Source organism: Cyprinus carpio, chromosome A10, assembly GCF_018340385.1.
Source record: "Cyprinus carpio isolate SPL01 chromosome A10, ASM1834038v1, whole genome shotgun sequence".
In the NCBI taxonomy this organism is placed as follows: Eukaryota; Metazoa; Chordata; class Actinopteri; order Cypriniformes; family Cyprinidae; genus Cyprinus; species Cyprinus carpio.
The window spans coordinates 4485475-4500318 of NC_056581.1; the positions used below are offsets into that span (position 1 = coordinate 4485475).

General features: G+C 47.3%; 1 protein-coding gene across 3 annotated transcripts in view; it reads right to left on the minus strand.

Moving 5' to 3' along the window:
- Positions 1 to 14844, minus strand: part of LOC109111166 (integrin alpha-2) — a 45899-nt gene that overhangs the window by 9166 nt on the left and 21889 nt on the right. For all 3 annotated transcript variants that reach the window (XM_042764799.1, XM_042764800.1, XM_042764801.1), the window contains 15 exons: positions 12684 to 12793; positions 12506 to 12600; positions 12143 to 12257; positions 11901 to 12028; positions 11659 to 11807; positions 10532 to 10682; positions 10268 to 10433; positions 10016 to 10095; positions 3601 to 3739; positions 2646 to 2791; positions 2412 to 2555; positions 1339 to 1536; positions 1125 to 1255; positions 582 to 745; positions 224 to 483 (listed from right to left, as the gene is read on the minus strand). In XM_042764799.1, the coding sequence (XP_042620733.1) occupies positions 224 to 483; positions 582 to 745; positions 1125 to 1255; positions 1339 to 1536; positions 2412 to 2555; positions 2646 to 2791; positions 3601 to 3739; positions 10016 to 10095; positions 10268 to 10433; positions 10532 to 10682; positions 11659 to 11807; positions 11901 to 12028; positions 12143 to 12257; positions 12506 to 12600; positions 12684 to 12793 (2176 nt within the window). The remainder of the gene's footprint in view (positions 1 to 223; positions 484 to 581; positions 746 to 1124; positions 1256 to 1338; positions 1537 to 2411; positions 2556 to 2645; positions 2792 to 3600; positions 3740 to 10015; positions 10096 to 10267; positions 10434 to 10531; positions 10683 to 11658; positions 11808 to 11900; positions 12029 to 12142; positions 12258 to 12505; positions 12601 to 12683; positions 12794 to 14844) is intronic.

A 14844-nucleotide genomic window follows, 5' to 3' on the forward strand; every position in this document is an offset into this window, starting at 1 on the left:
TATATATATATATATATATATATATATATGTAAATCTTATTTTAATGTTTAATAATCTAATAACCTATAATTCTAAAATTATATAATTATATATATCATTGTTTGAAAGTTCCTGACATAGTTGATGTAATTGCTTAGTTAATTGCATATTTTCTAAACACACGTCATTCAAAGTAAACCACAGGTTCTTGAAACTCAGAATTTTGCTTCTTGCAACACTCACAAAAAACTCCCATGCAGTAAGAGTGAAGATGTCCAGAACGGGGTTGGCGTCTGGATGGCTGACAACTATGTCCACACGCAAAGCAATCGAGTTGACGAGGTCAGGGGTCTCCTGCACATACACATCATGCTCTTCACATACGTCCTGCACAGAGACGCTGATGTCTTTCTGGAAGACTCGATCCAAGTTGCTGAAATGACCTCTAGGACTGACCCGAGATGACTGTAGGTCAGCATCCAGGGTCAAGTTGTACTTGATATCTGTTTTTATAAAAGAAAGTTCAAATGTATCACTTCCTCAAACCATATGTGTCCATCTCCTAAAAAAAGAAGACCCAGACCAGAATCTGTATCCTTACCCACTGGCCCCAGTGGATTTGCTGGTTTAAATGTTGCTCTGAAACACACTTTAGCTTTGAAGCAGGAAACCTGCCTCCCGCTATAGCGGCATGGTTTACTCAGGATACTGATCTTATCAGGGGTGAAGGAAACCTTGGCCGTGACCACTGCAACTCCTCTACTCCTAAAACCATATGAGAGAGTTCAAGAATGCATCAGTTAAAACACAACCCTTTGATTGATTTATGGCTTTTGGAACAAACCGGAGAGTCCCACAGAAAGCTGATGCTTAGAGGATTGCTGAGGTGAAAAATGGGATTACAGAGTACAGCTGGAGCGATCATTTCCCTGGCCACAAACACATCTACATATCCCACCATGACTGAGCTGGTCTCTGCAGCTGTTCTGCACTTAACTCAGTTGTTGAAGGTGGGCTGTTAATGAAGTATTACAAATTAACATGGTATTGTGTTACATGGGATGGTCTAATCGAGCTGTTTTACACCCCCTCAAAGTATGAAAATCAATTGGTGAAATGAAGGCTGATGTGTTCAAATTCTCACCAGAGTTGTACCACTTTCCCAAGAGCCCCCACTGACACATCTGGGATGGAGTCTCCGTTCATATCTCCGCTGCCGTCCAGAGAACGGCCGAAGAACTTCAACGCTGGGTCCAGTTTCGTTCCGACAATTTTCTGAATTTGTAAGAATTTTCTGAGTTTGGACATTTGCAGATAAATTTAATGTGTGTTGAGGACTCCATGAAGTTTGGTTCTACCTGTGAGCTCTGCTTTCTGATGGTTTTTCTGTCTCCATAGTAGATGTAAATGGCACCTTGGCCATTGCCTTCCAGCGGAGCACCAACCACCACATCACTGAAGCCGTCCAGGTTTAGATCGGGGACCACAGTGATGGCCGTCCCAAACCGAGCATTTTTCGGAGAACCCTCCAAGAAACCCTGGTTACTCAAGATACCCTATTAAAAAATAAATAAATAAATAAATAACTTTACCGTAAGCTACATACACTTGCATAGATGCCATTTTAGTGAAATGGTTCATTTAGTTTATTTCAAATTAACCAATTAAAAATAATTTAATTCAAAAACCTTGAGATCATACTTTTCTTTCTCCACTGATTTGGATGGACACTTACTGTATGTGGCATTTTCTTACATTTTCTTCTTTAAAATAATACTAATTATATACACTATCATTCAAAAACCTGGGGTCAGTAAGATTTTTTTAATAGAAATTAATTTCTTTTGAAGTTTATGCAGCAAGGACACATTCAATTGATCAAAAGTGACAGTAAAGACATTTTTTATGTTAAAAAAGATTTCTATTTCAAATAAATGCTGTTCATTTGAACTTTCTATTCATTGAAGAATCCTGAAAAAAGAAATATCTAGGTTTCTACAAAAATATTAAACAGCAAAACTGTTTTCAACATTGATATTAATAAGCAAATCAGCATACTAGAATGATTTCTGAAGGATCATGTGACACTGAAAACTGGATTAATGATGCTGAAAATTCAGCTTAAACTCACAGAAATTAATTACATTTTAAAATACTGTATATTCATTTGAGTTATTTTAAATTGTATTAATACTGCACACTATTGCTTTTTGTTTTTACTGTAATAACTGCAGCCTTGGTGTGCAAAAGAGACTTCTTTCAAAAACATTAAATTATTGGACCAACCCCATACCCCACACTAAATTTGGTGGCATTTAGTGTAAATAAATCTCTTTTAAAACCTTCTCTTCATCAGTAGGTTGTAGCTAACTACAGGAGGAAAAGGAGAGCTACAGACAAAAAAGAAATGGCAGAAAAATAAGAAAAGGACCTTGGTTATGCTGAAGAGGTGGACTCTTCCGGTTTCAGATTTCTCCTCGCTCATGTACATCGGAGCTCCGACCAGCAGCAGATCCGTCACACCATCAGTGTCCACATCAACAGGACAGAGAACGCTGCCAAAATAAGAGCCGATCTGCAAACCACAGACCACAATGATCTATAACAGGACTTCACTGTCTAATGAAACTAAAGCTCATTAAAGGTCACAGATAGACAAGTTCACCTGATCTCCTCTCTGTGAATCTATGATGACGGGTTGATTCTGACTGTTGATGCTGTAAACTATGACCTGTCCTCTATGAACGGCACGAGGAGCACCGGCCACATAAAACTCAGACGAGCCATCGATCACAGACGTGACAGAGTATCCTGAGCACATGACAGGGGAAAATAATCAAACTGGGAAACAAATTTATTTATATACAGTTTATTTCCCAATAAAATGTCCACTTAAGCATCTACTTAAGACTCACACATGGTATCTTGAATACACTGGGTATAGAAAAGCATCACCCCCCCATTAAAATAATCACATTTTGTTGCTTTGCAGCCTGAAATGAAGATGACAGTTTTTGTTTTATCCAGCTGTATTTACTCAGTGCAACTTAAAACATCCAAGTGTATTTTGTTGAACCACCTTTTGCTTTAATTACAGCCTTTAGTCTGTTGGGATTTGTCTCTACTAACTTTGCACATCACTTGTGCCTGTCCACAACTTTATCCCGGAGATCTTTTGACAGTGCCTTGCCACCCATAGTTGATTGTTTGCTTCGGTTGCACTACCAAGGACTGAAATGCTCCAGAAAAGCTATTTTCATGTTGAGCTATTTAAAATGAGTAAAGCTGAAAGTCAAATGGCTTTGTGTATCAGCTACACCTTGTTTACGTCATTGTTTTACATCACTATTTAAGTAATTTTTAGGAGTGGGTGATCCTCCAACTCAGTGAATCTGTTTTTTATGTTTATATTGGTGTTACATCTTTCACTTGGATTTTATTAAATACAGCTTTATAAAACAAAAACTGTGTCTATCTTCATTTCAGTCTGCAAAGCAACACAATGTGATTATTTTAAAGGGGGTGATTCTTTTCTATACCCACTGAATAAAGCATATATTGTAGATTGTTCTTAGTTCATTAGATGCAACAAAGCTAACTACTGATGGTACAATACATACCAAGTAATGAACTGTGGTTTCTGTCATCCAAGACTTTCTCAAAAGCAGTTTTAGGCAAAACATCTGATTTCTGAGCAGTTTGGTGCACGACAGTCCCGATCCAATTATATGCTCCAGCTGCCCCCAGTAAGATCAGATCCTAAAAACCAAGACTCAATGTAAACCACCAGGAGGAAAAATGTCTTAAAAACGCATGACAGTTTTTCTAGATTGCTTAAACACTATAAGCAGACTTTTGAGCTAAAATTTCAAGACCATAACGCCATTTTTCAGAAAGCACTGCACCCATTTTGCTGAACTATAAACACTATTCTCCTGCTTTAACACATGAGTCAGATTTGGTGAACTCTTACTGCAAAACTCTACACACATATCCCTACATTTCTCAGTGCTTAAACCATGTGGTCATTTAGAAAGCACTAGCATTCAATATTGTTCACTCAAGTCAGCATAACTTGAGCTCAATTAGCACACAGACACCCACGTGGAAACACTAAGAGTCAAAATTTATCACACACCAATCAGAACCTTTAACAGATAGATAAAAGAGCCCCATTCAGTCCATTCAGTTTTGGAACAATGGATCCAGTGAGACGTGATTGAAAAGGTTGAGGACACCAGAGAGGAGGAAGAGGAGGAAGAGGATGAGCAAGAGCAGTAAGGAGTGGAGGAAGAGGTGAAGGAAGAGAAAGAGGATGAGGACGAGGATGAGGGGCAAGGAGACAAGGAGTCTCAGATGAAATTTGTGCCACTAGTTGACCATGTCCTTTGTTTATGGTATGACTATGAGGGAGGCTGGGCAATGAGTTCAGCCAAACTTAAGTTGCTTCACCATCGCCTCGATCATAAGAACATTCAGGGAGGAAAACAGGTAGATGTACACATGCATCAAATTGTCACGACACGCACACAAACAGGTAGATCCAATTGCAGTATGTTTTATTAGGATAATCCAAATCTCATGGTCAGCCAGGCAAAGGTCACAATCCAGGTAAGCAGTCCAGAAACAAGAAACATACACAACATCCGAGAACCACGACAAACCAGGGTGACATTCAACAAGGACTCCGTGACAATGACAGAACAACCGGGGTATTTATACACAAGGAAATGACAATGCTAACGGGGAATTGGCTGAGTGCAATGATTAATAACCACGGACAGCTGAGTGCAATGAGCAGTGATGAAACAGACAAGACTATGGGAAATGCAGTTCTAAAGTGGAGTGACGATAAGGGGAAGTGAGACCTCTAGTGGCCACCCAGGGAGACACAGAACAGACACCGTGACACTACCCCCCCTCTAAGGAGCAGCTTCCAGATGCTCCTCAGAACAAAATAACCAAAAAACAAAGAGACCAGGAGGGAGGTGGACTGGTGGAGGCAGAACAGGGGGAGGGATGGCGGGCCAGGCCCGTGTAGGGGAACTGGGACCGGCAGTGATGGCTCCCCTGGTAGCCCAGGTGGCTCGGTCAGATCAGGGGGCCATGGTGGACCCGAAAGTTCAGGGGACCACGAGGGACCAGGCAGTTCAGGTGGCCACGGTGGACCCGAAAGTTCAGGGGACCACGAGGGGCCAGGCAGTTCAGGTGGCCACGGTGGATCAGTCCAATCTCGTTGTGCAGACGGCCAGGGAGGAATTCGCCATTTGAGTGGCCCGAACGGAACCTGCCAATCGGGGAGCCAGTAAGGAGCAGGCTGTGGCGATGGCCAGGTCACGGCATTGGGAACGGCATCGGGAACGGCCTCAGACAAGGGCACCGCCTCGGGAACGGCCTTGGACACGGGTATCGCCTCCGGAACCATCTCGGGCCCCGCATCGGCCTCCGGAACAGCATCGGGCACCGCCTCGGGAATGGCCTCAGGAACGGCATCGGACAAGGACACACCGCCTCGGGAACGACCTCGGCATCGGGCACCGCCTCGGGAACGGTCCTCAGGAACGGCCTCAGGAATGGCCTCAGGAACGGCATTGGACAAGGACCCCGCCTCGGGAACGGCCTCGGCATCGGGCACCGCCTCGGGAACCGGTCTCAGGAACGGCCTCAGGAACGGCATTGGACAAGGACACCGCCTCGGGAACGGCCTTGGGCACGACCTCGGGCTCCGCCTCGGGAACAGCCTCGGGCTCGACATCGGACAAGGACACCGCCTCGGGAACGACCTCGGCATCGGGCACCGCCTCGGGAACGGTCTCAGGAACGGCCTCAGGAATGGCCTCAGGAACGGCATTGGACAAGGACCCCGCCTCGGGAACGACCTCGGCATCGGGCACCGCCTCGGGACTGGCATCGGACAAGGACACCGCCTCGGGAACGACCTCGGCATCGGGCACCGCCTCGGGAATGGCATCGGACAAGGACACCGCCTCGGGAACGACCTCGGCATCGGGCACCGCCTCGGGAACGGTCTCGGCATCGGGCACCGCCTCGGGAACGGCCTCGGGAACGGCCTCGGGAACGGCCTTGGACAAGGACACCGCCTCGGGAACGACCTCGGCCTGCGCATCGGGCACCGCCTCGGCCTCCGGAACAGCATCGGGCACCGCTTCGGCATCGGGCACAGCCTCGGGCACCGCCTCGACCTGCGGAACAGCATCGGTCACCGCCTCGGCATCGGGCACAGCCTCGGCATCGGGCACAGCCTCGGCATCGGAAACAACATCGGGCACCGCCTCGGCATCGGGAACAACATCGGGCACCGCCTCGACCTCCGCCTCGGTCTCGGGCATTACATCGGGAACCGTCTCTGGCACCGTCTCTGGCACCGCCTCGGGCACCGCCTCGGCAACGGGCACCGCCTCGGCATCGGACACCGCCTCGGGCACCGCCTCGGCAACGGGCACCGCCTCGGCAACGGGCACCGCCTCGGGCACCGCCTCGGCAACGGGCACCGCCTCGGGCACCGCATCGGGCACCGCCTCGGGGCACCGCCTCGGCATCGGGCACCGCCTCGGCATCGGGCACCGCATCGGGCACAGCCTCGGCATCGGGCACCGCCTCGGCATCGGGCACCGCCTCGGCATCGGACATTGCATCGGGAACCGCCTCGGCATTGGGGACCGCCTCGGGCACCGCCTCGGCATCGGGCACCGCCTCGGCATCGGACATAGCATCGGGGACCGCCTCGGCATCGGGCACCGCATCGGGCACCGCCTCGGCATCGGCCATTGCATCGGGAACCGCCTCGGGCACCGCCTCGGCATCGGGCACCGCCTCGGGCACCGCCTCGGCAACGGGCACCGCCTCGGGCACCGCCTCGGCAACAGGCACCGCCTCGGGCACCGCCTCGGCATCGGGCACTGCCTCGGCATCGGACCTTGCATCGGGGACCACCTCCGCATCGGGCACCGCCTCGGCCACCGCATCGGGCACCGCCTCGGCATCGGGCACCGCATCGGGCACCGCCTCGGCATCGGGCACCGCCTCGGCATCGGACCTTGCATCGGGGACGCCTCGCCTCGGCATCGGGGCACCGCCTCGGCCACCGCATCGGGCACCGCCTCGGCCACCGCATCGGGCACCGCCTCGGCCACGGCATCGCATCGGGCCACCGGCATCGGGCACGGCCTCGGCATCGGGCACCGCCTCGGCATCGGGCACCGCCTGGGCAGGCCGGTCACCGCATCGGGCACCGCCTCGGCCATCGGGCATCGGGCACCGCATCGGCACCGCACCGCATCAGGCACCGCCTCGGCATCGGCCACCGCCCCGGCATCGGACTCGGCATCGGGCACCGCCTCGGCCACCGCATCGGGCACCGCCTCGGCATCGGGCACCGCATCGGGCACCGCCTCGGCATCGGCCACCGCATCGGGCACCGCCGCCTCGGCATCGGGCACCACCTCTGGCACCGCATCGGGCACCGCCTCGGCATCGGGCACCGCCTCGGGCACCGCCTTGGCATCGGGCACCGCCTCGGCATCGGAATCGGGCATTGCATCGGGAACGGCCTCGGGCACCGCCTTGGCATCGGGGCATCGGCACCGCGCCTCGGGCACCGCCTCGGCATCGGGGGACCGCCTCGGCATCGGGCACCGCCTCGGCATCGGACATTGCATCGGGAACCGCCTCGGGCACCGCCTCGGCATCGGGGACCGCCTCGGCATCGGGCACCGCCTCGGCAACGGGCACCGCCTCGGCAACGGGCAACGCCTCGGCATCGGACATTGCATCGGGAACCGCCTCGGGCACCGCCTCGGCATCGGGCACCGCCTCGGCATTGGGCACCGCCTCGGTATCGGAAACAACATCGGGCACCGCCTCGGCATCGGGAACAACATCGGGCACCGCCTCGACCTCCGGAACAGCCTGGGCATCGGGCACCGCCTCGGCATCGGGCACCGCCTCGGCATCGGGCACCGCCTCGGGCACCGCCCTGGCATCGGGCACCGCCTCGGGCACCGCCCTGGCATCGGGCACCGCCTCGGGCACCGCCCTGGCATCGGGCACCGCCTCGGGCACCGCCTCGGGCACCGCCTCGGGCACCGCCCTGGCATCGGGGACCGCCTCGGGCACCGCCTCGGGAACGGCCTCGGCATCGGGCACCGCCTCGGCATCGGGCACCGCCTCGGGCACCGCCTCGGCCTCGTGCATAGCATCGGGAACCGCTTCTGTCTCGGCCACCTTCTCGGCCTCGGGCATTGCATCGGGAACCGCCTCGGGCTCGGCATCGGGCACCGCCTCGGGAACGGCCTCGGCATCGGGCACCGCCTCGGGAACCTTGGACACCTCCACCTGGACGACCGCGGCCTGCTCGGGAACGTCCTCCTGGACGGCAGCGGCCTGCTCGGGAACGTCCTCCTGGACGGCAGCGGCCTGCTCGGGAACGTCCTCCTGGACGGCAGCGGCCTGCTCGGGAACGTCCTCCTGGACGGCAGCGGCCTGCTCGGGAACGTCCTCCGGGCTTTGAGGAACGGCTGACGCCTGTCTCCTCCTCCTGCGGCCTCTATGATGACGTGCCGGTGGCTCCTTGACGGAAGACTCAGGCGTTGAGTCAACCATCTTGTCTGCCAACACAGGTGTAGATTCGACCCTCCTGTGCAGTGGTGCTGGGCTGGTGGTCATCTCGTGCGGTGGTGCTGGGCTGGCGGCCATCTCGTGCTGTGGTGCTGGGCTGGCGGCCATCTTGTGCTGTGGTGCTGAACTGGCAGCCATCTTGTGCTGTGGCGCCGGGCTGGCGGCCATCTTGTGCTGTGGCGCTGGGTTGGCGGCCATCTTGTGCTGTGGCGCTGGGCTGGCGGCCCTCTTCTCTGGAGACACAGGTGTGGTCGAAGTATCCCATTGAGCACGATGGCACAGGTAATGGGTAAACCCCCAAAAGTCTAGGATCTCCAGCCCCTTCATCTCCCATTGAGGTAAAGGGTCATCCAGACAGTTGTTAAAAAAGTCCTTCAGTGCTGCATCGTTATAACCCATCCCGACCACCATGGTCAAAAACAATTGCGCCAGGCCACCCACCTCACTCCCCCTTTGACGAAGGGTGGTTAAGTTCCGGAATCTCCCCCTCCGTTCCTCCATGGTGGCTGGGGAACCGATTCGAAATCCCACACCGCTGGATCTAGGCATGACGGAGTCCTTCTGTCACGACACGCACACAAACAGGTAGATCCAATTGCAGTATGTTTTATTAGGATAATCCAAATCTCATGGTCAGCCAGGCAAAGGTCACAATCCAGGTAAGCAGTCCAGAAACAAGAAACATACACAACATCCGAGAACCACAACAAACCAGGGTGACATTCAACAAGGACTCCGTGACAATGACAGAACAACCGGGGTATTTATACACAAGGAAATGACAATGCTAACGGGGAATTGGCTGAGTGCAATGATTGATAACCACGGACAGCTGAGTGCAATGAGCAGTGATGAAAAAACAGACAAGACTATGGGAAATGCAGTTCTAAAGTGGAGTGACGATAAGGGGAAGTGAGACCTCTAGTGGCCACCCAGGGAGACACAGAACAGACACCGTGACACAAATTGCCTTACATACAGATAGAGTTTCTGTCTGCTTCCATTTTGTAAAAAGTACTTTTGTAAAATCAGTACTTCTATTTTTGTAGGACACAGAGACTATGGAATGGAAGAAGCCTGACTAGACATTACAGTTGATGTGTGACAGGGGTGGATCAGTCATGCAAGAGGTTTTTGCCCCTGCTCCCTGGCTAGCGCCAGTATAGCCTGTGATGTCTGTCCCAGACCAAAGATGTGATGCTGGGGCAATAATGCAAGAATGAATGGTTTTGAGTGTAGAGCTTCATTTTGACCTGAAAATGGGTTGTTTGGGTAATTGGGTGAGACGTTATGGATTTGAGTTTACTGTTTTGAGAATATGAGGCATAGTTTCAAGAAATATGTTTAAGCAATCGAGAAAAACTGTAATGTGAACACACAAACATATAGAGGCAGCACCTTATTTCTGGTCTGGTGTGCGCTGAACCCCACTTGGGACATTTCCATTTTGAAATTATCCCCAGTACCTTTTCCAACACCTAAAAAGGCAAAACAAGACATGAGTAAAAAACAAACAAACAAACATACAGTGATGTATGTTAGTAAAGAAACTTGTTCGTTACACTAAAAAAAAAAAAAAAAAAAAAAAAAAAAAAAAAAAGAGGCTTTCATTTATATGCAACATACAGTGAAATCAACATAATCATGGACCTTCAATGTTGAAGATTCGATCTCCAAGAGTCCCGACGATCTCTATAAGCGCCGCCTCCTCAGACACATTGAAGAAGTATTTCTCGGTTGGATTGCTGGCTATTGACTTAATCTCAGCGATGAGTTTGCTTGTGTCAATGTCATTCCTTATGTAATATCCAAGTACCTAAAACATGCAAGAATCCATATCCTCACAATATTCAATATACTGAATATTAAGACCCATATATGATTTCATGATTGCATGATCTTCTTTTCACTAACCGCAATACCAAAGCGAGTGATATTTTGGCTCTCACAGGCCGGGATAACTGTGTTCCTCAGATATGCATCATGTGACTCTCCATCAGTTACCACCACCATCACTTTAGCGGCCCCAGGACGACCTCCGTTTTCAGCTAGGAATGCATTCTGTCTATGAGAGCCAATCATCCGACAGAGATGCACACAAATCCACAGAACGAAAAGAAAGAATTAAGTGTAAAAACTGTGTAAAACTAAAGTGTAAGAATGACTTCAGAAATACAATTATAGTGTTTTTGCATATATACTTTTCGCAATAAAACTTGTAAACTTTTTATCATGCTTTCATTATTTATTTTTGCTACTTTTCAAATGGCTTTTATGTATACTTTTATTTTTTGTTTGAGATACTGAATATGAGATAAAAGTGATACTGTATGCGAAGCAAAAAAGAAAAATCACTTGCAAGCATAATATTATAATTGTGTATAATTGTAATATTTTTATTGTGTGTCACCTAATCACAGTCTAATTATTCCATGTTATGCAAAAAGTTGTAAAATATTAATAACTACCTCAAATAATAATCACAAAAATGACAGAATTCTCCTGTAATGCATGTATATCCAATGTTGGGCATACAAGTTTAATGTGAAGAGTGTGTTTAAGGATAGTTTATTTATTTCCTTAAAGTGCCCATATTTGAAGAAATATATATTCATATGCTGTTAAAGTAGGCCTTTTTCTGTACTGTATTTCAGTAATTCCCTCAGGTGAAGGAAGCTTTACATTAATCAACATTTCTTTTCCTTGCAGGCCTACCATTTGTATGCTTTTGATAACAAAATGTACCAATTCTTTAGATGAGGTGTTGCAATAACAAATGCATATAGACAAGACAGCTAGACGTCTATATTAAATATAACCATAACAACCCATGAGTTACACTTGAGTAACAACCTGAAGCAATCAAAAAACTAAATTAGCTTTGCCAGTAACAAAGGCAATGTTTGTTGAATTGCACATAAGAAGAACCAATTATATTAGAGAAAAATGATGTAATGAATTATGTCATCTTTGCCACACCTATGCCATATAAACAGTTGTGTTGGTTTTGTTGTGAGGATTTTCTGTTTCTGCATGCATACCTGGCAAAATCAATGGCTTTGAAAGTATTAGTCTTGTCTCCTTGTTTCTGCTGAATATTTAAAGCTGCTTTAATCATGGACTCTTTTGTCTGATGGGAATTCAGGTAGAACTCGAACGAGGTGTCAACAGCATACTGCATCACAGTCAACTGTTATAAATGAAATCAGAAATATATAAACTAAAAATTATAAAAACTATAAAATAAAAACTGCTAAAATGGCACACAAGCTGTCTGACTTGCCTGAGTGCTTTGAGGTCCAATATCTAAGTTTTCCATCATTTTCTTGAGGAAAGCGACAATTGGTTCCCATGGGTATATACTGTTGGATCCATCCAAGACTATGGCGATGTCCGTTAGACTGCCACAAGCTGTGTGGGAGTGGAACACAATGACACAAATGTTAACATTTTGCTGGAGATTCACAGTGGAGGCTAATGTGAACAATAGATGTTCATAGAGCGAACAGAGAAGTGTGTTCATACTTTGAACAGCAGGAGAGAAGGCCGACAGGAGCGTAAACTGTGGGCTCACGTCAGCACAGACTCCTGGGTAAAAGTACTGACTTCCGCAGAGCTGAGCCCACAGAGGACCACATGTCTGAAACACAAACATAATGCAACGTAATCTGAAAACTGAGCACATGACATTCTACATAAACCATCCAAAACACATGCGGAAGAATAATTTTCGAAAAATAGTAGAACTTATTAATCATTTACAGACATACAGGGAACTTCCTTGGTGCAGGTGCCAAAACAGCAGAGAGAAAAAAAATGTGTAATGTTAGAAATAGCAATGATTACTAATTACCGTAGAAACACGACTTAACAGAAAACAAGTCTCACCATAAACCCGTTGTTTTTGGTTGTTGGAATCAGAGTGAGACCTAGACTCATGTTGATGTTGTTGCTGTTGGAGATGATTGGCACATTGACAGAATCTGAGAGCACATTAGACACAGTGAAATCTACAGCTGGACACTGTTGATGATGAAACTGGGAATGATGGGAAACGTTTGCTTACTCTGAAGGTCAAGTGACTGACAGCTGGCTCCAGGGTTGTTAATCTCACACTTATAGATTTCTCCCTTCCGATTCTGAGGGTATCCTTTCCATGGTGAACCCACGAGGAGCCTGAGGAACAGTGAGAAATGTTACTTCAATACTATTATCCTGAAGTACAGGTGAGGCTGTTGAGCACAGAGCAGTTATTAAGAATATTCTACATGACAAGATTGCAAAAACAGGGTTTAATGACCAGTAGCAGTAGGGTGTGTATTTGAAAGCATATCTGAGATTATGTGTGTGTAGGTACACTGGGCATGCATTATATTATCTAAACACACTCACTAAATTACACAGAATATCACTGCTAGGTCGCCATCATGTGATAAGGTGCCCTGAGCAGACTAAACTGCATTCCTCAAACACTGACACACAAGCTAAATCATTTCACATTCTGTGACAGAAAAACAAACAAAACAACAACAACAACAACAACAACAACAATAACAACAACAACATCAGTCTTCTGTTAAACACAGGCACATTGCACAAATAGGGTTCAAATGTGAGTGGTGTATGTATGTATGTATTGTATATAGACATAGTTTTAAAAAATAAACCAACAAAAATTACAATAAAACAAAACAAACATAAAATTAAAAAGTAAAATGCAAAAATATAAAATTCTAAATTATACGTAATACATAAAATTATTTATAATAGGCTACTATACTGTAATATTATACTATAAAATAACTGATTTTAGTTAATATGAATAGTTTTTTGGTAAATATTTGTTTACATTAAAGGAAAATATTTGTTCAATAATTTTTTTGTTAACAGTGAATGGTTTAGCTGGACAAATGGCATCATACTGAGCACTGCATTTCAAAACTATACGAATGACACGTCTTGGGTATCCTATCCACCTTTTTCTCGTTGTAAAAAGTGCACGGCCATTTGTAAATTCTATGGGTCTGGCTGCCGGTCTCATCTGCGTCCAGCTATCTTTAGCTGTACAAAACAATTCATTTTAAAAGTGAAAATGAAAGTGAAAGTGACATACAGCCAAGTATGGTGACCCATACTCAGAACTCGTGCTCTGCATTTAACCCATCCAAAGTGCACAAACAAAGCAGTGAACACACACACACCGTGAACACACACCCGGAGCAGTGGGCAGCCATTTATGTGAAAAATTGCTTGATATTGAAAATTGGTGTGTCATCATTTTATTTTAATGTATTATCTTAATTATGAACACACTGGTTTGTAGTGCAAACAGTTTTACTGTTTACTGCACGTTGTTATTCTCATCATTATTTACCTATAAAGGTTAATGATCTGGAAGTCTCGCCCATTGTCTTACTTCTGTGTTGAAGAAAAAGGTGTAATGAGTAAAAAAGTAATGGGATTCTGCGTAGGGAAAGTTCAGGGGATTTTAGAAAACGTGACATACATAAGTAAATAGATGAAAGGACTGTGGGTAATAATGACTCATTGTCTGTAGAATGGTTATTAGGGGTCTCTAAATGCGTGTTTTGTGGGAGTACAGACAGATGCTGGACTCACAGTGAGAATGATGACATCAGTAGCACCATTCACTAAAGCAGGAGAATTTAACAAACATGATGTCACCAATACCCTCCAAAGCAGCCCACGCCAGAGCCGGAAATGCCTCATCTGACCTGGTGCACAACAGTGAGATTCTTAAGGAATACTGTTTAGACAGGGAGGGTGACCTTAAGCGAACAATAACATACTTTATGGGCACAACAAATGATATAAAGTGACACAGCGTTCCTTCTGTGCAGTAATTATGGAGATAGCAGATGTTAGGAAAGTTGTGCAAAGTGTAGATTAAACTTTTCTTTGTGCTTTAGAGGAAACATTGTATATTGTACCTACAATGTGTGAGTTATTGCTGGCATTGAGAGCGTGTGTTAGCATAGCTGTTATGTGGGAATGAGGGGAAGACCTTCATTTTCCTGCAGATAGATGCTAGAGGAACTTGGCCACTTAGTGATCTCCCGGATACATTCAATTTAATGGCCACAGGAAGTGTGTGTGTGCTGTATAGTGTATTGAGAGAAGTGATACTGTGGGGGAAAACCGCATATCAGAGTGAGTGCGCTGCTATTCTGTGGCTGTGGCTCAGTGACTGCGCTAGCAGTGCAAAA